At 39.0% G+C, this 26,657-nt stretch overlaps 2 protein-coding genes across 2 annotated transcripts in view; one reads left to right on the forward strand and one right to left on the reverse strand.

Annotated features, from left to right (window-relative positions):
• Positions 1–9,992: 9,992 nt before the first annotated feature.
• Positions 9,993–16,106, forward strand: star2 (steroidogenic acute regulatory protein 2). Its single transcript, XM_084741036.1, has 7 exons — positions 9,993–10,056; positions 10,162–10,272; positions 10,356–10,492; positions 10,639–10,797; positions 11,969–12,153; positions 14,015–14,108; positions 15,921–16,106. The coding sequence occupies exons 1-7, from the start codon at positions 9,993–9,995 to the stop codon at positions 16,023–16,025; spliced, it is 855 nt and encodes a 284-aa protein (XP_084597162.1). The 3' UTR covers positions 16,026–16,106.
• A 3,400-nt stretch (positions 16,107–19,506) lies between these two features.
• Positions 19,507–26,657, reverse strand: part of adamts14 (ADAM metallopeptidase with thrombospondin type 1 motif, 14) — a 63,736-nt gene continuing 56,585 nt past the window's right edge. Inside the window, exons 16-22 of the mRNA XM_084740508.1 lie at positions 25,151–25,314; positions 24,902–25,067; positions 23,589–23,721; positions 23,146–23,353; positions 22,131–22,260; positions 20,429–20,536; positions 19,507–20,335 (exon numbers count right to left, since the gene is read on the reverse strand). Coding sequence (XP_084596634.1) covers positions 19,773–20,335; positions 20,429–20,536; positions 22,131–22,260; positions 23,146–23,353; positions 23,589–23,721; positions 24,902–25,067; positions 25,151–25,314 — 1,472 coding nt within the window. The 3' untranslated portion in view covers positions 19,507–19,772. The remainder of the gene's footprint in view (positions 20,336–20,428; positions 20,537–22,130; positions 22,261–23,145; positions 23,354–23,588; positions 23,722–24,901; positions 25,068–25,150; positions 25,315–26,657) is intronic.

The raw sequence follows: 26,657 nt of genomic DNA on the forward strand, positions 1-26,657 counted from the left end.
ATCTAACCACTGACTTCCCAGCTACAGAAATAACCTAACTGTGAAACTGTGATAAGCAAAACTAGGACAGGACCGCTGCAGCTCTGTGGCAGCTCTTAATTGTTCAGTGGTCACTTTGTATGAAGCATGCAAGAAGAAGACAGGCTTTATGACTGCAGACATCCACAGTCACTGTGTCTGTGACTGTGATATACAATCAATAATTCCAAAAAGCCAATGTTTGATCATTTTGACATTTCCATGAACCCGAGGTTGTCCAAGTCACAGTTGACTTTCCTGTTTGGATTTCCAAACAGGACCAAAGGGCATTAACTTTACATTTTTTGTTCCATCAACAAGAGGCTTTGTCATTCATGTCAATATTAGAGATTCAAACCTAGTAATAGCCAAAACATTCACTTTGAAGGTGTCACAAGAATGAAACTATACTTATGTTCATATAAAGTTCATATAAAGGACTTTAGAGGGGCTGATTAATCCATACAACATTGGTTCTAATGACAAAATAGAGGATGCAGGTGAATGTAGGTCTTAATTAATATGCTGTTGGCAATTAATTGTGTTTATGTGTCCTGTAAATCCTGTTGAGCTACCGGTGACTTTAGTTTTTGTGCAGCCAAAAAGGTGTGTGTGTGTGGCTTTTTCATGGCCAGGGGCCCATTTTCTCATAATCCTGGTATGACAAGCAGATGTTGCATTCAAGATGCAAGGCATTGTTTGTGTTTACATTTCCTCATTATGTTGTATTACCGTATGCTGATAAATGAGGTTGTATAACTAAGTTCAGGAACAGGATCACACCACTCTCTTCCAGACTCTATTACCTGCATCTTGTCAGTCAGCCACCTGCACCTCTCTACTCCAATCAGCAGAGCAACAAAGCGCTGAATCTCATCAAGTTTCTGAGTCTTGCTCTCAGGTTCCTAGCCCAGCATCTTGATGACAAACCAACCCTCTTCAGCCCTCAAACTCTTAATGCCCCTCTTGGACCCCTTCATCCTTCTCCTCGAACCCTTCATCCCTCTCCTCGAACCCTTCATACTGCTCCTCTACCCCTTCATCCCTCTCCTCGGCCCCCTCATCCCTCAAACCCTTCATTCCTCTCCTCTACCCCTTCATCCTTCAAACTCTTCATCCCTTTCTTCGACTTCTTTATCCCTCTCCTCTACCCCGTCATCCCTCAAACCCATCATCCCTTCCCTCGTCCCCTTCTTAATCCAAATCCTTCATCCCTTCCCCCAAAGAAGTGGACAAAATTAAATGTCATAGATAGTCGCAGTAGTGATAGTGGCACAAGATGAAAAGTCAGGGTATCAATAACATTAATACAATTCATTCCAAGGAAATAAATATAAACAAAGTTTATCCAGAAGTTGTACAGATATTTCAGTTCAGACCAAAGTGATCAAGTTCTAAAAGACAGATTTGCAATATGAGCTGAAAGCTCATTAGCTAAAAGCCATAGCTCAAGTTGGTCCAGAGAGACCCAAATACAATATTAAATACATTTTTTAAAAGTATCCTCACAGTATTATTGGCAATATGAATTACTATCAGCGATTAAAGGGATAGTTCACCTAAAAATTAAAACTGAGTTGTTTCCTACTCACCCGCATGCCAATTGAGGCTCAGGATTAGTTTTTAATCCACAAAACACTGCTGGAGTTTCACAGGAAAACAGTGTTGCAGAATCTGCCAAACAGTGCCAGTGAATGGTGACCAGTTTTCAAACATAAAAAACAACAAAATAAAAATGCTTCCGTACTGCTAATCAGGTGTAATCCAAGCCTCGTAAAGCCTTCAGTCAGAATGAGGGTGAGTAGTTAATGACTGAATTTTAATTTTTGGATGAACTATGCCTTTAATAACATATTAATAATGCTCTAATTTTCATTAAATGAAAGTGAAATTGTCCAAGTATAAACAAAGAGTTAAATATGGCTACTGGCTTAACAGACTGTCAAAAACCTAGGCCACAAATAAGAAAACTTAAATAAGAAAAACAGACATCCAGCAGGTGAGTTAATATGCCTCCACTAACAACAGGAACATGTGTAATTACTGTAAGATTACCATCAAATACAAGAAAAAACTCCATATGTGTAAACAGCATTTGATTCAGGCACCCCACACACTTCAAACCCCCGTCTGTGATCACGCAAACTCACAACGCAAAGCATTTTCAAAGCAGTGAGGGATTCAAGATGGAAAGATATGAATTCATCACTTCAAAGTACTCTGAACAACCTGTAAACACTGAAACTGATACCAAAGAACCCACCACAAACAACAGGAGCTTGTGAAAATAACAACCCACTCAATTTTTCCATCACATATTTAGAGCTAAAAGCTAAAAGGCCCCATATACGGGATGACAAAAGCCTGTGGGTCTGACAGCAATGTTCAAACAGAAATGATAGAAATGTCAGAGAGGCATTTACAAATGTCTTTGACCTGATCCTCAATACAGGTTATTTTCCTGTGACCTGGAACAAAGGTATGAGTAACTCTATTGCAGCTTAATCAGCTCCTGTCGAGTCAATTTCATTTATATTGGCTAAAATTACAGATATGTCTCACAGAACTTAACTTTAAACTACACAACAACCTGTACTCTTAGAATATGGTCTGGATGAGCAAGAAAAACATCCACGAATCAACTCTTGAAAAATATGAACATTAAACAGTATGACACCATTGGTTTTTTAGCCCTAGCACAGAACAGTATGAACGCAGCACATACTCCTACTCCTGCTTCTTTGGCGTACAAATGAACAAGAAGTGATATTGTTGGTAGAACTTGAAATAAAGAATATGCACTTTTTACACACAAACATGCAGTGAGACAAGGCTCAACCTCCCACTAACAAACTTGCCCAACTCAGTAGAAGCTAATGAACCAGGCCCCAAACTCTTACAATGCTGGTAAAATTCTACCTTTTTGCAGATTTTGTCAAGCTCTAAAGATGAACTTCTACTATTATCTGGGAAACAAACTTAAGCTGAAGGAGGAGGCAAGAAGGGCCTTCCACGCCATTTCAAGTCTAATTCAATTTGCAAACCAATTCAAGACCACTTTCCAAATAATTTATTAAACTACTCGTGCAGTGTGACAGGGAGGTTTGGAGAGCAACAAAATTATGTGAATTTGGGCAAACCAGAGCTTTTCTGTTGATAGTTCTGTTGATAGCAATATTCACTATTTTAATCCAGAAAGAAAGCAAAGACAAAAGGTCAAATTGAGTGTCTTCTTACAAGCTTTAAAAAATCAGATGAAAGGCAAACTGCAGTCTGGTTCTCAGCATCCACTCTAATTTCTTTTCTCATCATATATATGCATATGGATATGTATACAGACTGATATAAACCAGTTTATTCATAGATTGATTATTGAACTGGCCTATCGAGGTCAGGGACCCATGGACTAGAGCCTCTACTGTCTGAAGTGAAAACGGCTGGAAAGACACAAAATGAGACACAAACAGACCACAAAGAGACACAGAACAACTGCAAAGAGACACAGAAAAGCACACATTGTCCTCCTGGAGTGCTTGCACTAACATACACGCAGTATGATGCCTTCACCTGTCTGTCATTATTGGCACAGCAGTTAGTGTTGATTTACTGGAAATCTGCCAAATATGAAAGTTTACCATGTTCCACGAGCGACTCATACAGTATTTCTCAAGTCTCAAAGCCTTTCCTCTCCTACTTTGAACCCAATTTTGGTTCCAAACATTAACTAGTGTATCTTATTTTATTTATTTATTTTTTTACATTTTATAATTTATACCGATTGTTGTGATTTGTGGCATGTTAAATGAATACAGTACATATATTGGAAAAGTTCAATGTAAAGATTGAAAATAAGAAAAGTTTGAAAACCCACAAAGAGACAAAGAGACCACGACAAACAGATGTTAAATGGTCACAGAGACGCAAGTGACCACAAAAAGAAGCAAAGAGTCAAAATTACTAAAGAGAGCCACAGAACAACAGCTTTTTGCAGGTCTTTCAAAAGGCTCTTTTATCTTACTGGTTTGATTACTTATTGCTCCTTCTTAAATACATTTTTACAAGCCTTTTATCTGCTGTTATGTAACGCCGTGTTTAACTCCACACCAGATGCCGCCTCCATGATCTTTAGCAGAGATGGAGAACAAAAATACCTCCTCCATTCTCTGCTGAACCCACTTGACCTCTGAGGCCGGCACTGGTCTGCTGATTCCTCCCAGAATAAATTCGAAACATGGAAATGATTTTTAGTTGCTGCGCTACACTGATCTTCCAGAAGATCTTCCAGTTTGCCTGCTTTTAAATTAATGCTATTTGCGATTTCTTTAAATAAAATTTTAAAATATATGCATTACATTATTTTAATCTTTCACTTGTTGCGCCATTTTTATTGTCTTGACTTTTCTGTTGCTTTTCTTTTAGACTGACAATAAATTTAGTTTAAATTTAGAGTGTTGTGTCAACCACTTTGAACTAAACTGTAATTACAGTTATACTACACAAAAGGGTTGTCTCGACTTGAGCAGATAATGGATTTGCCTGGAAGAAAATATGTGTTTTATGTGACAAGAGTGGTGCTTTTCATGTAACAGAATGCACTTTGTTTTACACAATGAACAGCAACTGAATTCCAGGAATTGTGGCAGCTGGTGAGTCTGACATCTGCAATACTCAATCAGCACTTCATGCATTTCAATTACACTTGACACATATTTCACGGAAGAAAAACACTTGGGTGGAATTGATGTAAAGGACACAAAGCCAGAATTTTCATGCTTAAAATGCACTCCATCACGCACTCATTTTCGGAATAATTAGCTTCAGAGGTGACTTCAGAAGCCGTTGACACCTTTCAATTCACAAACATGTCCATAGTATCAAATGATCATCTGGGGATTTCTAAATGCAAGGTAGTTTCTTGAACAACTGAGAGCGCAGCCGCAAACAAATGCATCTTGCATTTTTCACACCTGAACATTAAATCTTACAAATCCTTATCCTTTCACCCCTTCCTAATTGGTCAGCAACAACAAGACAATAAATAGAGAAAATCTGGAGGGACATCAGGTCATTTAAAGGTAAAACAACATATTTGATAACCCATTAGCCACCGTAAGACAACACGAGACTAGCTAACGTTACCACCACCATTACTGCACCACAAAACTCAGGCTGCTAAAGTGCTTGCAACACACGTTTGTGTTTGATGTAATCTTTAAACAGAAATGTGTTACAGTTAGCATAATGTCACATAACGTTGCTAACTTAACCAGAAAATTTCTGAGGTTGGGTTAAGAAACAGTGAACCAGCTAGCTAACAGTACATTGCAAGCTTGATTAGATCCAGTGTGTTTTTCTTCCAGGCTTAAATAAATGTGTCTCAGTTGATATTTACGAATTTATTTACACCTTACCCATCATGTAAGGCTATCAAATATGACATTAGCTAGAAAGTGACTTAATGCTAATGTTAGCTATAGTAGCTAATGGGTGCTGGGTTTTACAGGTTTTTTTTTTACTTTTTAAAATTGTTTCCACACATATTTAACAATGAAATCTGGGAGGTTGTCCTTTAACTCTGCTGAGCAAAGCGTTTAGAGTTTGACTTGAGAATCTAGTCCTTGCTGTGCCCCTTGGTGTGACCGCAGTTTAAGGTCAGGTGGCCTGGTCAGCAGGTGAAGTTCAGCATTCACGTCATGAATCCTTCCCACAAGGACACCTGTTGGCTCCGGGCGATAAGTGGCAGCTGCTTCCTGGCGCTCTATCAGCAACGCTTCTGCAAGGCAGCATTGAGAGGAGAGGGCGGCACCGGGGCCTCGGTCAAGTATTTCACAGATGTGATAGTGATACACACACACACACACACACACACACACACACACACACACACACACACACACACACACACACACACACACACACACACAGACCTCACTAGTATCTCATATCATATGAGGAAAGAGAGGTTGAGTCCCTCCAAAATAAGATGATGGAGCTGAAAGTAGATCTGTTTTTATTTCCCACGTTCCAAAGATAAACAAGTCAGGTGTGCCGAAGTTAGTTTAGTTAGTTTACCCTGAAAACGGGTTGGTTCAGAGATGAATGAGTGAATGATTTACTACATCTGTGTTACTGCCACTGCCATGAAAAGGAGTCAGAACATGAATGAATGATTGAATGAATGAATATTGTGCCTTGACGAAAAAAATCCATAAAGTCAGGGTAAGTACCATTAAAAGCAGTTGGTAAATATGAACAAACGAACAAATGAATGAATTAATTAATGAACGAATGAATGAATGAATGAATGAATGAATTATTGTGCCCAGAAGTCAGAAATCCTTAAAGCCATAGTAAGTACAATTAAAAGTAGATGGTATAGATGAATAAATGAATGAATGAATGAATGAATAAATGAATGAATGAATGAATGAATGAGGAGTCTATGTAAAGATCAACAGCTGAGCAGACAAATTGATCCAAATTATGGAATGATTGTATAAAATAAGATGATAAAAACCCCTGTGTTCAGGGCCATTATTATTCACATGGACACGGTAACGAGCCAAAATATTTCCTCTGATCTCTGCGAGCCACTCATGCATTCATTAACTGGCCTAGCATTCTTGGTTGGCCCTGAGGGAGAGAGGATAAGGACAGTGAATCCTGGGAATTCGCTCCACAGAGGGAAAGGACATCAGAACATGCAGCGTTGGATGATTAACCCCCTCCCCCTTCTTTCCCTTGACCACCGTTTTATTCCCTCTGTGTCAAATATATGCAGAGTGCTCAAGAGGTGAAGCCCGTGTGACATTTATAATTTTGGTGTATAACCATTCTGACAGCTGATTACCATTTAGCCTACTTGATGTGCAGAGATTTTCTTTGCTCTTAGGGTGAGCACAGTAATCAGCTGCAGTATGTTTTCTCTGCCATATAAACCTCATAACGACCAATTAGAGTACATCATCCGTCATGAGGATGATTATTCTAGAGGGCTTGTAAAAACCACATGAATGTAAATCATTTTTAAATTATAGTGCACTGTATTATAATTGTATCTGGTCCTTTATACCCCAACAACAACGAATTGATTAGATCCTTGTAAAGCATACCACACAGTTAATCAGTGTGGCTCTCGTCCTTACAAATCTTTGCAGTCTTCCTGGGTCTCATTTCAGGGCTCTAGCCAAAATTTACTGAAATTTATTCAGATTCCCTTGAGACCTACAACCTCTCAAGCGTCCTGTAGTAGTGGTTCCTGCCAATTAGAGCAAAGGGCTTGTAGAAAAATGTGTCACCTCAAATAACATCAGCCAAATGAATGAATATATAGCCTGCATATTTTTGGCATAAGGAGATATTTTTTTCTTGTCTGACTGTGTGCTTGTACGGCGCGTGGGAGGTGTCATGGTGGAAAAAAAAACTAATCTGGACACGTTTTAATAATTCATGCTCTCTAATTAATCATTTGAGCTCTTGATTTTAGCCTGACACATCACCTTCATGCCATTAATCTTGTATGTGCCCTTCACACTCATCTTGACTAATTTAACTAATTAAATGCAGTTTTATTTTGTTGAGAAGGTAGATGCAGCTTTATTATCATCGTGGACAGTAAGTCACAGTTCAACAACATGCTGTTTAGTATCCAACCAGGTAGTGTCTGCTGAAGGCGCATAGTGACGTCATTATTTGTGTCTGTTAAACCAACAAAATTATCTGTCTCTGTGTCTGTATTTGGATAGAGCACCAAAAGTTGTGGTTTACACCTCATACTGTACTTTTCATCTATCTGCATCTCTCTTTATTTTTAGCTAAATTAAGTTTTTGACCTGTCTAGGCCGACCACCACAACTCTTTTAACTGGTGGGTATTTAAAATTGAATTTGAGTTAGAAACTCTACAGTAAAGATATACAAGTATAGAAATACTCTTTGGTTGAAGGGAATAATCCTGGTTTCCTCTAGGGATTAAATATATGGGCTGTTCTGTGGAAAGATAATTAATTGTTTGGTCTCATTCCCAGGTAATTCCCTTCCAATTCCCAAGTAATACTGATACTTTGGGTTGGGTTGATTATGGAGTCTCATCCCTTTCTTCCTCCAGACTTGCTTCCCCCACCTTTAGAAAGGTTTATCTTAAATCTATACTTCAGGTTTTGGCTGTGTATTGTTTTTGTGATCTCTTAAATGTATTTTTCAGGATTGTTTCCCTGTGAAAACGTTGCAGGTACAGCAGGTTTCTTCCAGGTTATGAGATTCAGGGTTCTGAAGTGCTTCAAGAACACAGATGGATGTTCAATAAGTGCAAAGAGCTGTATAAACGTAACCATTGTTCCCTGAGTGAAGAGACTATCTCTCTAACTTGCTCCATATTCCAGAGCCATTTCAGGCTCATTGATTCAAGGGGTTCATATAAGCTGCACTGCATAGTATGCAGGATACGAGCTCTGAGGCTGTGGGCACCCTTCAAACCTTTTCTTCCTTCTTCCTCCGCCGTAGTCAGTGATCAGGCAACACTTGTCCCTTACATACGTGCCAGTAATACTGATGTACTGATCTATGTCATGTCAGCTGGGGACATTCCCTGTACATGAAGAATATGCAGTGGTGGAGAGAGTACTAAAAAGCTGTACTCAACTACAAGTACTGTTGCATTACTGAAATGTTACTCAATTACAAGTAAAACTATTGGTGTTAAAAGAAATAGCAGGCGTTCAGTGGAAGGGTTTCTGTTGCTCTAAATCTTCAAACTAAATTACTCTTAAGTCATGTGCTCTGTTCTGCTCAGTGGTTTAATAAAAGTATAAGTACCCCCCAAAACACTACTTAATTAGGAATTTGAGTGCTTGTAATGAGTTATTTTAGTATTCTCAATACAATGGAGAACATGGCCTTCTTAAATCAAGTAAGAACATTAAATAATAAGCTGAAATTATTTGATCATGTGCAAAAATTACACCACTCCATATCTACCAGCTCCATATCTTTTACTATAAACATATTTTGTCACTGTTGGGCGGAAACCGAATGTGTCCAAACTGTTACTTTCCAGGAGATGGAAAAAAACAAAATAAAACAAAACAAAACATGTTTTTAAACTAATTCAGTGCTGCGTAGTCTTTTCAGTACAAGTACAATCAGTACTTGATTGATGAATAAAAATGTCAGAATATGGAGGCGTGAGGTTTGCAACAGACAGCGACGATCTGTAATTAAAGTCATTATGTGGTGATGCATTGCTATTTACAAAGTATCAGAAGAAGTCTTTAACTTGTACAAGTTAGCATCTGATTAACTCTGACCTGAGTTCATTTGAATTTATTAGACCACCACAGAGTGTAAGGTTTATGCCACAGCTTCCCTAGATTAACAGCATTGGTAATTGCCAAAATCACCAACATCAGAAAGTGCACTTCAGCCTCTTGTGGCCAACATGAGTATTACAACAGCGAGCACTTCATCCTGACAATAAATAAATAAATAAATAAATAAATAAATGAATAAATGAATAAACAATACAGGAGAGAAGACAAAGTAGATCAGACTTAGAAAATGGCTCAGAATTTTTTTCTTTTCTAACTTGCCTGTTATAACTTTAACATACTTCTTTTCAAGTAGCTTATAATGATCTCTTTCATAAAGTCCTTTATTCAGAGCTATTCAGGAACTACATTATTATTAGGTATTATTAGAAAGAAAAACGAAAGATTAAACCATTTTAGTTGCACTTAAATCTACCACTCAATGCTGTTTCTGTTATTATATGTACAGCAGGATTAGATTTTTCCTCTATGCCTGCCTCTGCATCCAGTTTTAGTCCATAAAACTCTTGTCAAGTGTGGCCTTCGGAGCAGAATTCAGAGCAGGTCCTATCTTCTACTCCGTTGCTTATCTCCACAGTGTCCTTCAGAGGCCGTATAAAGCCCAAAGACACGCTCTGCTTCTTTGCTGTCACTGCCAGAGACAGACGATATGCTGCCTGCTGTTGTAAAGCTCTGCTGTGGAATCTCCTACCCACATCTGAGGAGTATGGCAGGTAAACATGCTCAATAATCTGAGGGAGGACTCCTTTTCATAAAAATGCTGCATTCTGGGTATGACTACTGAGCTTCTTTTTTTTTTTTACTGTTTAATCATGCAGGACTACAACGCACAGCTGTGGCAGTGATAGGCCAGGAGATCACACACCTGCAGAGATGGGGACAGATCCAACATCACATGAAAACATGTGCTGGATTTAAGTATAATAATGGTAATAAGAAACATAATTCTGTTGGTTTAATAATGTTTTTAGTTTGTAGTTGTTGAGAGATTACTAAGAAGAGTCTCTTGCAGAGCCCAAACCTGATGAAACAGAACCTGTGCCACTAAAAGAAGACCAGCTGTTCTTTGTACAACAAGGCCAAGAAGCAATGAGGAAGGCTCTCAGTATGTTGGAGGACAAAGAAGGATGGAAGGTTGAGATCACACAGGTAACATGTGATTGCTTGGCTGATTGAAGTGCCTTCGATCCTCTCCTAAGTTAATTTACCTCCAATTTCCACGCTTTGCTGCTCCTAAGTGGCCATTGTGTAACAGTTATATCCGTCCCGTGCATTTATTGTTCCTTCTTTTTCAGAGTGACGGGGATGTGATCTGTAGCAAAGTGATGCCAGGAGCCAGGAAGGTGTTCAGGCTGGAGGCGGTGCTGGAGGCAAGCGTGGACGAGCTCTACGACCTGCTGTTTGTCAGAGTGGAAGAGATGCATCAGTGGAATCCGAGCATACAGCACATTAAAGTGAGTGCTTTTCAGTTGACTGGATTTGAAAAGAAGTTGTTGAAGTTGTTGTAAAGTTGAAATAAGTTTGTAATGGTTGAAAACAAACTTTCGCAGTCAAATGAACTTGATATCAATCATCATAATCATTACACTCGGGAGCATTCGCCAAATTCACATCCAGTGAAAAACTTTCTCACTTAAGATGCAGCAGAGCATGGAAGGACCTGAGCAGGCTGCAGTGTTTTTGAGGATCAGGGTTCACTGTACAAAAGCAGAAACTTTATCATTGTTTTCACTGACTTAGTTGAAATTGTATCATATTTTATGGAGAAAACATTTTCTGCTTTCTCTTCTGATAAAGCTCTGTTATTTAGCTGCAGAGTTTTCCTGATGGACAGATAGCTGTAGCGTGTAACTTGTTGCTAAAATAGCAAACAGTAACTTTTAGCAGAACTGGGCTCAGCAGCCTCCCAGTGAACATGACCAGTCACTGAAACGAAAACAGCTTCTGAGACTGTCAGGCAATACGATACTGATGTTGTTAACAGAGTTTCCTGATGGAAAAATAGCTTTACTCGTAAAAATAAGTTTAGCTTGGTTAGCAAGAAAACCACCTCTGTACTGCACCATAAGAAATACATTTGATTTCCTCTTACATTTTTAGAGCTTGAGAAGTCAGTTCTTCATTGCAAAGAAAGAACTTACAGCTGCTTCTGTTGGAGCTACTTCGTTCCAGCACTGGCACAAAGACAATATCTAAAACTGCTGCTGTTAAAAAAAAAAAAAAGTGTGCGTCTAATGAAAAAAGATTAATTGTCTGAGCTGAATTCCTGTATGATTGTTTTACAGTGTGCTGATAATTACATAATTAGATAATCTGATAATTAGATAATTAGATAACTGTGTAAAACTATAGCGTATAAATAGCATAGATGAGACAGATACTATGTAAGCAACCTGAGTTTAGAGAAGATTTGTATTTTTATTTAACATTTTCATATTACATTTCAGTTTGAAGGTGAAGTTGTCTGCACACTTGAATTTATAGCCATGATTGATTGATGTTATGCAATTTATTTGCAGCATGAAATGTATTGTCACACTGCTATACCTCTCATTACATACATCAATCTGCAGTTCAGCCCTGCAGTTCACATGCAAACTAAATTTAATAGTTCTCGTGTTGCAGGTTCTGAGGCGTGTTGGACCTGAAACAATCGTCACTCACGAGGTTTCTGCCGAGACAGCAGGAAATCTGATTGGCCAAAGGGATTTCCTGAGTGTCAGACACAGTTGCAAACAAAAATCCAGCGTTTATCTTGGAGGAGCAGCCATTCAGCTGGAGTCCTTCCCACCTCAGGCAGGCTTTGTGAGGTAGGATGGCATTAATCATCACATGTTGGAAACATACAGTAATGAACAGTGTCATTAAACTTCCTGTCACAGTATATTCTGAGTGATCTCAGTCATTCAGGTAATAAGGTGCCAGAATGAAATTGACTCTTCCGTAATAAATCCAGTGGAGTGTTTTGATTTGACATTTTAGTTTCTTCTGACAGTCTGTGGGAACGTGCTCAGCTCCAGCTAATATCAGTGGCCTTAAACGTCTGCAGTCATATCTCGTGTGTGTTTGAGATAAAAATGGTTTATGAGACGGCTGTCGGAGGCACTTCAAGAATGTGAGGATAGCAGAATAGCCATTGCATTTAGAGCGATACTTGGCTGAGTAAATATTAATTCAAATCAGGGCTGCACAATGCAAGTGCAATATCCACATTGCAAAAAATGCAATTATTTGATAAAGGAAAAAAAAGTGTGACAAAACAGCATTATAATGACGTACTGTAGTGCTGCAGATGTAATAAAACATGTTTGTTTGGTACAGACCCCAACAAATGTCACACTGGCACAATTTTGATAGTTTTTCCAGTGAAAATTAACTTAAAAAAATGAAAAACAAAACCTGAACAAAAAACATGTATTGGCACTGAAACAAGTTCCAGTGAAGAATAAAACTTTGTATTCTGAGGTGTTTTTCAGTGACTTCTGATTTCATCTTCATATCTGTCTTTCAGATATTCAGATATTTTTTTATTGTCTCTGGTTTTCTGTTTCAACTTTCTGTCACCACTTTGGTGTGGAGAGGAGAGGCTAGAAAGGAGGGAGCAGCTCTGCTCCTGAAATTTAGCTAGTTAGTTCTAACTCATTAAATGGACACATTTTTTGAAAATTAAAAGACCTGACCAGCAGAACAGCAGCCCAGCTGACAAAAAAAAAATCCATACAACTCCTGGCAAACCCACAAGTATGATGCATAATACACAAAGTATGGATTTACTGCCACACATAGGAATGGATGTGAGTGGGTTCTTTGCTATGAGATCGTCTCAAATGAGTGCATCACTTGAAACAAAGCAAAGCACTCGACACAGGTCAAAAAAAACATCCGACTTTGGGTTCTTACAGACATCTTGCAAAAGAAGGGCCCTGTTCATAAGCTAATGTTATTTCAGAAGCCTTGACATGGAAAGTTTGGGAACCCCTGGCTTAGCTTATTACTTTATTCGACAGGGATGGCGCATATTAATAACATTTCTAAAAATATACCAGCCAGAAATTCTAATTTCATCTGTAGTCCCAGGCAGGCAGCAGTGAAAAGCACAAATATTAAGAATATAAGCATTGAAAATACAATCAAAAATAAATATACAAATACAAACAGAGCCTGCACTACATAGACAAAACAAAACAGACAATTTGTAAGACATGCAGAATCAACGGCAGCATAAGAAGACAATGTTATGTCTGGTGAAGTGCAGATATTACGTACGGGGATGATAAACCGGAGCTGTTCTTGCACTAAGCATAATAATGACAAATAAGACGACAAACACAAGAATACTTCACTGGTCAGAGCTAATACAACTTTTTCCAAATCAGGTTTTTCACTGCCAACTTTTCCTTTTTCAGAGTTCAGCTTTTTTTCATTGGCAAATATTATTTTCAGTCATTCTGAGGGGGACATGAATGTCTACACCAGATTTCATGTCAACATGGTAAACGAACAGATTAATTACCAATCCTATATATTCATAAACTCAAGAAAGACGAGCGCACTTTGTTTATGTGCCAGTTTGGAAATAAAAATATAGCCTACAGTATGGACATGCACATAATCCATAATAAACTATGATGGAATAATGATGAGTAAATGAGTTTGTTTTCATTTTTACAGAGCCAAGGACGGACCTACCTGTATCATCATTCAACCTCTGGATGAGGATACAAGAAAAAGCCGCTTCACATGGCTTCTCAATATGGACGTGAAGGTAAATTCACATGCAATGTATTTTTCATTTTAGTAAATGACAATAGGAAAAGCATCTGCAGACTCCAGTGTGTGACAAATGAATATTGCACAGATGGGATAACGCAGGTGCTTTTTCTATCACTGCAAGCCCCAGCACTTCTGCCTTGGCCATTTTCCACAGTATCAAATAGATAAACAACTCAAAAATAAACCAATGCCACACACAAAACATCTATTTCCATAATGTAATATGCTAAAAGGATATGCAGGTTTCAGTCTGGAGCAAACATTATAGAATTATCACTGCAGAAAGGTCTCTAAATATTTGTATTTCAGGTCAGGATCTACTCTTCAATATACTCTGCAAGCACAGAGTTCAGATTCTTCCAGGACTGCACAGGAGTCAGCAAACACATATTACTGCCACAGAAATGTGCAATTTTGAGAAAAGAAGTAGCTACAGGAAAAGAATATACAATCACATGTATGGTAGTGACTAGGATGAGCAACCAGCTGAGGAAGCCGGAGGTGTTCGAGGGAGTAAATAGCACAATCAACAGCAACACGGCAAGTGAGAAATGAAGAGCAGATGGTTTACAGCAGATGTAGCTGGTGGTTGGTGGATTCCAGTGATTGTGATTCAATGTGTAAGCAGCACTTTACTGCTGTGGCTGGTCAGAGTGGAGCTAGATTCAATTATATGATATACAGTTAGGTGGTTTAGTCCATTGAGCCCCTCCGATTAATGGGGTATTGTGAAATATTAGATAATTTTATCCCTCACTCAAAAAGTTTGTTTATATTACACCACCTGAGAAGTTTAGAGGGGAATTGGCTCTCACTGACAATTGAAAGTTGTCAAATGGCTGCAGCCATGGGTTTATTTTATAACTATTTGCTGTTTGTGACTGTTATAATCTATGGTTAGATTCACAGGGCTTACAGGAAATACCTGACAAAGTACAGTACTGAAATGATGCATGACGTATACAGCATATAAATAAAGATATACATATACATACGTATGCTCTCACTGGTTTATTATTGTAAATGCCCACTGGAGGTTGTATTTTATGCAAGAGAACAGCTTTTTTAATTTTTATTTTAAAACCACACTTTTAACTCATTAAGTTCAGTTTGCTTATCAGAAGAAGTACCTTTCAGCTTAAGAAAAAACATGAACTGTATAATTTGGCCGTGGAGGGAGTTTTCCTAAATTAAAATATCAAAGTGGTATCACTGCTTTGACTTGAGATTTTAACGGTATTTTCAGCAGTAAGCCCTTATTACAAAGTGGAGGTGTGGAGCCGGGTTCTAGTTCTCATGAAATAATCTATAAACTATATAAAACCACTGAAAGAAAGAAACTACTATATAAAATAGCATTTTTGGAAATGTAGGATCCAGCGTTTTTGGAACGTCTTGGCATTAAATATCAGGATATCTCTGCCTCTGCTGCTTCGATTTTGACCATTCTTTCCAAAAATCTGCTTCTTTTGATTTCCCCTACTGTATAGAAATGTAATACCAAATCAGTGGAGGACCCCTTTAACTCAAAATCCACTTACTTAGCTTTTTCTGGTGCTGTCAACTGCAGGCCGTGGTCTTCCTCAGCTGTTGGAGTCAAAATAACAGCAATGAATGACAACTGAGCAAATTCTACACACTGATAAAGACCGATAAGTGTGGTTGAAAACTTACTTCTGTAGGAAACCATATTTGAATATCAGTACATATTAATTGTACAGCAGCAGGCTACTGTAACTCGCTGATACTTGTCCTCTTTTGTTTACAAAGACTGACAGTCTAACAAAGATAATGTTCTCCTCAGGGCTGGCTGCCAAAGTCAATCGTCAATCAGGCTTTGCCCCGAGCACAGCTGGAATTCACCAGACACCTCCGCAGACGCCTCACAGCTGGCCCCACCCTGGGCTGACTGGGCCTGTGCGACACCCGCATCGCAGCAGCACCCTGGCTTCGCTCACAGGGGAATACTGGGAGATGCCCGGCTGCTCGACTGAACGCCGCCCTTTCAGCGAGAGCAGAAACAGAAGCTGCTGACGGGGAGACGCTCGGCTCCAACGCTGGCAGAGGCCGGAGAGGCCCAGTGCCGGCCTGGCGGAAGGAAGCTGGCTTCTAATAGGAATTAATGTCACCATGTGCCACTGAAACCTCATTAAGACCTCCTGATTGGGAGTCATTACTTATCTGCTGACACACAATTACATGACTGGACAAAATTAATAAAGAGCTTGAATGTGCTTATTTTGCTTGATTCATTTTCTTCCGTCACACTGTAAAAATAGGATATTAATAGCTCACTATGAAAGAAAAAAGAGACTCTGTGTGTAATGAGCCTGGAGGGTGGTGTCTTTTTTTGCAGTAAGCTGCAAACGTTGGCATGTCCGTCTAGCTAAAGCTTACCAACTCCAGTAACGTCGCCAGCCAAACCTGTGTTACTGCAGCATTTTCCACATTCATGACTTTTGGGGGTTTGAGGAACAGAATCAAAGCGGACTGATGATGACGCATCTCTCTCTGGCTCATACTCCAAGGTCTAAGCCGGGTTGGTTTAGTTTTTATCCTGCCTGAATGCGGTCCGGCTGGTCTGACTGGGTAACTGTTCCAAGGTCTGCTGCCCTTTATCTAATCCCTGCGCTTACTTTTCCCACATTAACAATTTTACTTCTGTCCTTTATGACCAATGTTTGATAAGACACAATCAAGCTTTAGCCCTAGTCTTATAGCATTAACATTATATCATGTATGCAGCTGTACAGCTGCAAGGGGTTTAAGCATTAGCATTAGCTGACATTAAGCAGCTACAATCATGAAATCTGCTTGTGAGAGTCATCATTTTAATCCATGGTTGTCAGCTAGCTAGCTATCTTATACATATAGTATATATCTTAACTAGCTTATTGACGCAGGGTGAGAATGGAAAACTGGACAGGACGGGCCTAGCAACACTAACTGAGAAGGGCAGGGCTTAGCAAAGGGTCAGCTGCCTTCAGTAATTTTTTGAGGTTTAATTCAAGTTTTAAAATAAACTAAAGCAGGTTTGTTGACCTAGTCTTTGGTGATGTAACTGACTCATTGATTAACTTGAATCTTTATGTTTTAGAAACCCCAGAAATTCTGCACTTCAAGAACAGTTCATGGTGAGCTGTAAAACTGATCTGTCATTATTTGAGTGGCAATAGGTTGCAACTGAAAATATTTAATTATTGATCAATATTCACTTTCAATTTGAGTGCACTCAACAATTTTTGAAATACAAAATTTTGTGTGTTTAAAAAAGAAAAGTGTCTCAACAAAAGATTATAGGTTGACAAATCTTGTTACAAGGTTATTTCAACATTTAAGAGTTAAGGTCTGATTCAAAGCTTTAAGAAAAAGTGAAGACAGTTGCCTTGAAATCATGAGTTTTCTCAAGAGGTCAGGGGCTGAACTACCATGTATGCAGGTAATGAAACTGCATTAGGGCTGCTGTCACCTGTTAGTTTACTGTATTTTCATCCTTGTTAAAGTGTGCTGTTACCTGCTAGTTCTCATCTGTGTGCAGGTGCATCATCACCTGTTAATTTACTTTTTTATCCATGTGAAGATGTGCTGTCACCAGTTTTTATATATGAGAAGGTTCTCCAACGGTGATGATGCTTTAACCTGTTATGATGCTCCAACACCAGATTTTGTCAAGGAGGCGAGTTCATCACTATCTTGACCTTGCTAATATGACTCCTCCTCTATATAGCTGGTCGTTTTATAGCTGCACACTTTCACTTCTTTCATTCACTGACATTATATCATATCTGATTGTGATGGGCAGCGCCCGGTTTGATAATCTTGCATTAAGGCCTGGTGCTGACTCATTATGGCACTGCAACAGGTAGAATGAATCTACATAACTCTGCTGTAGCTGAATAAAACTGTTAATGGAAGGTTATGTATGATGGATATTCAAGGACACTAAATCACAGCATAATACATGACTACCTCTAAGTGGCAACAGCAAATAGAGGCTTAATAGATGTGAAATAACAGAAATTCTTGTTCTTTCAAATGTGTTTTACTTTGTTCTCCATACCACTTAAAAATTCAATAAATATTAACATTTAAAGCTTTCATTCACGTACGTATATACAAGAACTATACAATAAACATAATGATGTTATGAACTGCAATGCAGGAATGGTGTAACAGTATGACCAACCACAGTCTGTAGACTTACAGCATCGCCTGTGTTTTCCAATAGCAACATACTTCCCGTTCTACTCCTGGTTGTTAATTTCTTTTCATAACTTGAAATTTACACTATATACATTATTATCTGAAAAATATATCAGTTACAAAAAAAAAAAATAACATAATGAGTTTTTTCTCAGATCTTTTTGTTTTTTTTAAAGCGTAAGTGACTGACTTCCACAAAGGCAGGCGGAGGGCTGCTACAGTGGGGTTGGCTTACGAACAGTCGTGATTTTTTTCCAGTGAGGATGATCACCAGTACGTTGGATTTGAGAACAAAACAAAAAAAAAACAAAAAAACAAAAGAGCACCGGGGACAGAGAAACCATGAAGCTCCCTGCCAGGAGTGAAGACTGTGGAGTCTGGAGCGAGCCACTGGAATAACTATAGAATTAACAAGTGTTTTATTCTAATCAGTTAGACACATTGTAATTGGATTAATTATATTTGCATTTTGCAGTTTTACTCTTGGTATCATTGTGCAATGTTAATAATAACTTTTAAACTAATTCAAGTTGTCAGAGAGAACACTACACATCTGCTCTTCCTCATGTATCTGTTTTCAACTTTTAGAAAATCTGACGTGTCACAGGTGACTTTTGCCAATCGTAGGTTGGTAAAATAGTTGGTTGTTTAATCTAATTCTGAAAACGTCAGAATTTGACGACCTGGGAATGAGATTTAACAATCAACTAGCTTTCTCCAGAATTTCTTACAACACTTTTAGATGGTGAATTTAAAAAAATGGTTTGGCAAATGTGCTTTTTAGCTTTTTTGTTCAGAATAGATAATGTGACTGATACCACGCTTACATCTATACTACTCTAAACGTGAAGCTGAAGTTAGAAGGGAATTAGCTTAGCTTTGCCTAGCTTAGTAATAAAGAGGTACAGGGGAAACACTGCCTAGTCTGTCCAAAATTATTTATAAATCAACACTAGCAGTGTCTATAGTTATTCTGGTGGGACACTCGAGTCTCCGCAGCTGACACGTGCACCTCCAAAGCCACGGCCTTTGACCTCTCCTCACATGTTCACAATACAAGTTCAATAGTAGTTCTAATGCACTTGAAAAAACAGGCTTACACAACTGTACACAGATAAAAACATGAATGTAGCAATGCAGTCATCACATTTTGAACACGTCTTGTAGTCGTTTTAGTTTACAGCACCTGACAATTTTTTTTTTTTCTTCCGTTTCATATTTGAAGCACAGAGGGCAGAGCGACGCTGCACACACACACACACACACGCAGATCGCTCTGGAGTTTTGATGAGGTAACCATCTCTGGTCTGGTCTATGTTCACTGGCATGGAAACAAAAAAACTTTGTAAAAAAAAAAAAACAGAAAGAAAATATCTGCAGCAAGACTGCGAGTCTATCAGCTGATGTTTGAGAGCGTCTCACTGAGCAGCACGTTCACAACATCGCTCACTGTTCATTTCTGAGCTGACAGGGTTCTGTGACTCGAGTCCCTCTCGGATCCTAAATCGTCCCTTCTTGACCTGGAAGCAACTGGGCCTAAAGTGCTGTTTGGACTGTGCTCTCTAGAGGCACCTCCACTGGAGTCCGCTGTGGGCCGCGGCGGCCCTGGAGGTAGAAGAGGCCCTGGGTCTGAGTCTCCCTTCCCAGCTGTGAGGAAGGAGTCGCTGGTGGGACCCTGGGGCGGAGCAGCAACCGTGGATGGCGAGGCTTCAGCGGCGGCTGTGGTTGGCACCGGGGCAGTGGAGCGAAGCCGTCGGCTGATGGCTTTAGTGGTTTGTGGCGGGCTCTGGGTGGTAGCGGGTGAAGGAGCCTTGGGTGTTGCAGGGTGAGAGGGAGCTGAGGTTTCAGGTTCAACTGAGGCTGCTGGGGAGTTTAGGAGGTCGGGAGCATGTGTGGCGAGGTTTTCTTTCTTGTTGCAAGACTCACAACAAAGCTTATTATATCCAGGGATGGAACAATAACGGGCGAGAACCTCCATTTGACAGAAAATCGATTTATCCCCCAGACATGGCTCATCTGGTAATGACAGGAGAGGGAGCATCATAAATAACACTTCTACTCTAAAGTTTTACATGATTGATTTCTGAAACAAATTATATATTAACTCACTTGAAGAGATTTTGTGGACAGGATTTTCAGGAGCCCTTTGGTGTACAGCGTCATCTTTTATTGTGGAGTTTCCCATTGTTTCAATAGTGAGAGAGGACACTGGCTGTCCTGGAGGGGAGGACAAAATTAGGGTAAAAAATATACTTAAACAGCAGCCACAAAGAGACCTCAAAAAAAGCTCTTGACAGCCTTGTGCTTCTGTGAGAAAACAGAGTTGTTAGAAACCTATAATAAAGTTCGCTGCTATTTACAGAAAGGACGGCACAACATAAAGCACTTATTCATGTTTTTGACAAAAAACACTCAGAACTAATCACTGCCTGTGAAAGGATGCCAAAAAAACCTTTTTGAAGAGAAGGCACAGAGAGAAAAGCAGCAACATCAAGGAGATTTTTACTTTACTACTGTCGTTTTTGAAAGTATAATTTGTTGTTATGCTTTTACTGGGGCAAGCTCAGCGAAGAGAAAAAGGGACAGTGGTAGAGCAGGGGAGAAAATACTTGTCAACCTTGTTGTTCAACAGATGGAAAGAACTGCAGGATCTGAAAAGACTCGAAACCAATCCTTAATTGTCTCTCTTCCTCTTAGGAGGTATGTAATATGTCAGTGGATATGACTGTAATTTAATGTAACATTTTATGTTGGTCTTGCTATGGAGACATTACAAGTGCAGTTAGAAGACATGATTAATCATACAAACAGAAAAATGTAGTCAATCACAAAATGGTGACGTAAATGTCTCCAATTTGAGCCTGTGTTCAACATGGTGATGTGAAAAAGCTGATTATTTCACTGTGGTCCTGATTATTCTGCACAGTTTCATAAAGTAATTATTTTCTAGGAAGATCTAATCACTTTGATCTGGTTGAGTCAGACTTCTGAGTCAGAAAAACATCATATACTATATGAAATATCCTCATTAAATTTACAGCCAGGAGGTTGTGGCTCAGTGCACAGGATGCAGCAGATGTTAGTTCTTCAAAAGGAAGACAAAACTTTGAGCCAGGTCTTTATAGTCAGTCTTTTTGCATACATCAGGAAAAGGAGGAAGTTTATCTAAAGGCTATTTTACACTGCACGCAGCACATCTAATGCAGCACTCCAAGCTGCATGTCATTTTACACCGACTACGTTCAGAACCCATAGAACTTTGTTCATGTGCCCAACAACTGCTGCTGTGGGTCACAGAGCCCTTTGTGTTTCTCCACCTCGACAATCACTCTTTTCTTGTCCATTTCTCAACTGAATTAACGCAACTTTGAGATGATAACAAACCGGGCGTGTTATGAGTAGGGTGCACTTGGTTGCAAGGGTGTTTGTGAGTGGTTGCTAAGCAGCACGAATGGAGGACAACCTGAAGAAGGAATTCCAAGGTCTTGGCCAAAAAAAGATGAATGATATCGCACACCCAAACCGACCGATTGTGCAACAGTTAAATAGTTTCAGATTCAACTAGTACCTTCATAAAATAAGACAGGAAAGGTACAAAATGCAGGAAACAAACATGATTAAAAAAAAACTCAGACATCATTTTAAAACAAACCTATATGTGTTTAAACACTATTTTGTGTGGTACAGCAAGCTTGCAACACACAGCAAAAACAGAACTCTATATTTGCTGCATGCAGTTGTGCTGTATCTGTGAGTACGGATGTGAATACAGTTCCCTAATTACATGCTGCAAAAAGTATGTGGGTCTCACCTGGACATGGACTGAGTTTGCAAATGATGACTGTTTCTGGCTTCTCGCCCTCACATTCTCCGATGGTGTTGTCGCTGGCTTTGCAAACCACCTGCCTCTGCTGAATCCCTTCATCACAGGTCACCGAACACTGCCACACCACCAACACACACACATACACATATACACACACACACACGTTAAAGCTTTAGGAATCGTGTTATACATTGATCATAGGATCTGGAGGAACCAGAAATAATTTTAAATCAGAATAAATATTGCCACAAAAAATATTTTGGGTAAGTAGCCATGAAATAAGCAGAATAATGTACTGTGAGTAGGTCATTACTGTCTAATTAAACCCCAAGAGGGTAATGCAGGACCCTGATGCAATGCTCTTGACAATGATGGTCAGCTTCTTCAATATTCAATTAACTCTTGATACATGCAAACAACCCTGTGAGCAGAAACAGGTTTTCCCTCAAAGGAAAGTTTTGTTTAATTCATGTTTATGTCAGTTTTTCTTCTTATGTCAGTTTTATGCACACCCATTCTACTAAAGTCTTACCATGCTCCTGTATTTTTATGACGTGGCATATACTGGGAATACGCTCACTGTTTTCAGCACCTAGATTTTTACCTCTTCCAAGGTTATGTTTTCAGTGCGATTTGTGTGTTTTTCCATTTGTTTGTCTGCAGGATTTCAAAGGGTGAAGTATTGTCCAAGGAAGAAAACACTGAACTGTGGAGTACATATGAATCACAGGACACATACACAAAGTACTGTTTATTTTCATGAACTTTGCAAGATAGGGCATTTGGTCTTGGTAGAGGTCTGGGCTCTCAGAGTGCACTTGTAGTTTTTATATGATTATATGATATGATGGTTATATGATTATATTATTGATTGTTTAAATTGATATGTACCCTAACTTTATTTATTTATAACATATCCCTCTGCAAAAATGAAATAATTTACAGTAAGCAAAGTCCTCCAACAGAACAGCTGGCACAGCTGGCTGTCCTCTTCGCTCACCTGAGACCACGCCCCTGTCCTCCACTGGGCGGGGCAGACGGTGTGGTTACAGGCTCTCCTGGTCTCCGGACGATCCTCGGTGCAGTGTTTGCTGTGGACGGGCCTATTGGTGCCGTTGTGGAGCGCCTGCATGCACTGCACCACCCTGGTCTGGTAGCCGAGCTTTCCACAGGTCTTGCTGCAGGGACTCCACTCCTCCACCACCCACCTGTCAGCACAGCAGGCTTATATAAATGGATTTCATGTCACATGGCAATTATATTTTTTATTCTCCACTTAGATTATATATTATAGCAGTACTTATATTCCCTCTCAAATGGCATGGATTATGTGAGGGTGGATATACAGTATGGATGCAAGTACATTATTACCTTTCTAATGCTGCAGTGAGCTTTTGAAATATAAAAGTGCAGCTGCATGGTCTATAGTCGGAGGTCACTTACGTGGGCTGGCTGCACTCTTGGATGTTGCAGCGTTTCCGAATGGGTTTGGGCTTTTTGCTGGTTTCACAAAAGTTTCGATGCACCAAACGGCTGTCACTCTTCCTCCTGCAGCCATATTTAGTGTACTGTATGCCTGAAAGATGGTGGTGAAAAGTGGAGAAAATAAGACAATTAATGATTGTTTTCATTATTGATTAATCTTTTTTATTCCAGTTGATCTTCACACTGGAAAAACTGGAAATAGCGAGTGTTTGGCATTTGGCACGAGGCATAAATGATTTAAAGATGTTAGAAAAAAGCAGACATGATACCTTGTGCAGTGTCAGTAGTTTAATTAGAAAATTAGAAAATAAAAATAACTTATCTGCCAACAATGTATCATTTGATTTTAATTTGAAAGTGATTTTAATTCTGCTTTAATAGTTTCTTTTGTCTGTTCAGTCAACAAATCAAAAGAGATCTGAGTTACAATGAGATAATAAAGGGACCTTTATGCTAGAAAAACTGGAAATAGCAAGTTGCATAAATGATTTAAAGGGACAATGTGTAATATGGCCATCTGTCAAAAGTAGCAAATTTGGGTCTGCCTATCACCAGAGTAACTTCTAACTGCTGCTCACTATACTATATTTTATCATATATAATATAATTGTAATATTTATATTTAAATATTTGGAATATTTTCACTGCTTTACCTTGCTGTGAGACAGCCTTTTCTGACGGTAAATACATATAAACCAAATAACGCGCTCTCCAAGCCAACCAAATCCCATTGGCAAAATCATTAATTGACTTTGGTGAAACCGAACTACAATTTAAAATAAAAATGTCACACAAACTAGCTAACAGATTGAAGCAGTGGTAGACCAGCATCTCTGTACTGTGAGGTAAAATTGCCGATTTTGCCAATGGAATTTGGTTGATTTTGAGACAGCAATATTTGGCTTATTTAACAGGGTTTTACTGTCAGAAAAAAACATAGCATACACCTTAACTGATATTGATTTTTATTTTGGTGGCCTTTTTTAAGTGGCTGAAACACCTTGGGTTGCTGAACCTGTCCATAGCAGTACATAGCTTAGCTTCCATGCTGGTACTCCTCTCAGTGTATCCAAACATGCCAACTGGCATCTACTTTAGGTAATACATAATCCAAACTGAAATAATCTTAACTGTCCCTTTAAAATTAAAATTTGGGGCTTACATATTAAATCTCTAAATGATAATCTGAACTTTAATTTGTGAATTCTGTAACTGAGGCTATGACCTGCAGTTGAATGTGCTTATTTATCTTTTAAAACACACTGACTCACCTCCTCCACATGGTTTGGAGCACTGAGACCAGCTCTTCAGTGCCCACTCGTAGGTGTCCAGTTCAGCCAGAAGAACATTGTTGTTTGTAATCAGCGGTAACAGGTCCTCATGTATAATGTACTTATAAGTCAAGCTGATTTTTGCATCTTCTTCCTGGGGAATGACCTGCAATGCGGGTATGAATGTTAAGTACATAACAACAAAACGCAGAAAAAAGAAGTAAAGAGTGATGATGTGGTCCCACTCACCAGCACCACAATGCCTTCGTGTAGAGGTCCGATCGTTTTAAGGGTCTCCTTCTCGCCATCGCGGGAATACTCCCACTGTAAACCGTTTTCGATGAAGGTCTTTGATTCAGCGTCTTCACTTTTTGCATTCAGTATGAAGTTTCCAGTAACTTGATTCTTCACAGCTGTCAGTAAAGAGGAAAATAAGTTTTTTATGCGTGTGTGGGGAGGAAAGAATGTGTGCACATCATGTAGTTTTTAGCTTCATTCATTAAAAATCTCAAAATTTGAACAGAAATCAACCCTCCGCCAAACAGCTCTGAGATTTTCCTTTAAGCGGGGGAACATGTCAGTATGTATTTTGAGATGTTTGGCGGTGTGGTTAGCCAAAGGTAATTTCTCCAAGTTGTGTGTCATCTCTTCTTCCCATGAGCTAATAAAAGCCAGGGAGGAAAAGAGAAAAGAGGAGAGGGTGGGAGGGTTGGATATCCTGACTTATACTGCAGTCACACAGAAAGCTACTGTACTCTCTTAAAAATAAAAGTATCAACTAAAACCATATAAGGTTTTTCAGTTTTTTCCCATTAACCATATTCACACTACAGCATTTTTTTGTCTGACAAAACGTACAAACAGTGAGAATATGGCTTTTTTTTTTTTTTTTTAAATCATTTAACTACTTTCTGATTGATCAGTAAGACAATGGATAGTGAAAATCTGGAGGGACATCAGACCTAAAATAATATGATATCCCATTACCTACTATAGCTAACATTAGCATTCAGCCATGTCTTAGCTAACATTACTGCTTGATAGTGTTACATGATATGATAGGAAAAGCATAAATTAATTCTGTGATTCATCAGCTGTTTATTTCTAATCATTCACTTGAAGAAATTATATTGTCTTCCATTTCCTCAAAAAGCAAGTAGTGATTATTTTTTTCTAAAAATAAGGATATAGATTACGAGACACAGCGCGCCATGCTCATTAATGTCTCCTTCACAGTAGAAAAGTTTTTATATGAATATAATCTTGATCTGGATGGAAGTTGAATTTTGGCAACTTTCTGTGTGAAACAGAAAAGTCTGTGTAAGATCAAACACCCCAGGAGGCATATCATCCAGCTACACACCCTTTAATGTCAAGCAGTTCGCTGCTCAGCTTCCCACAGCGGAAGTGTGCCGAGCATCATTTATTGTGGGTAATACACTGGTTACGGATAAGTACTTCATACAGCACCTCTTTGAAAGTCAGAAGAATCCTTTTAAGCTTTAAAACTTTCTCAGAAAAGTTTGTAGCTTGTGTTACAATGCATTTTAGCTCTGACTCCCAGGCAACACACATAAAAAATATCTAGTGCATTTTGGAGGAAAAGTCAAAGAGCAGTTTTCTGATCTCATATACAAGTTACAACAGCATTTGATGACATTCAATTTGAGATTTTAAGCCGTTGTTTTTGTGGTAGCTATTGTTAAAACAACATGCTCTGAAGAACTACATTGACAGTTTTGCAAACTGGCTGCAT

This window comes from Lutjanus erythropterus, chromosome 17 (genome assembly GCF_056507025.1).
Source record: "Lutjanus erythropterus isolate fLutEry1 chromosome 17, fLutEry1.hap2, whole genome shotgun sequence".
Lineage (NCBI taxonomy): Eukaryota > Metazoa > Chordata > Actinopteri > Lutjaniformes > Lutjanidae > Lutjanus > Lutjanus erythropterus.

Bases quoted from the DNA above. Each gene is read 5' to 3' on its own strand.
- star2 (XM_084741036.1), top strand. From the start codon at position 9,993: ATGCTGCCTGCTGTTGTAAAGCTCTGCTGTGGAATCTCCTACCCACAT. The intron at 12,154-14,014 runs GTAGGATGGCAT...TCATTTTTACAG, and splicing joins CCTCAGGCAGGCTTTGTGAG to AGCCAAGGACGGACCTACCT. The intron at 14,109-15,920 runs GTAAATTCACAT...TGTTCTCCTCAG, and splicing joins TTCTCAATATGGACGTGAAG to GGCTGGCTGCCAAAGTCAAT.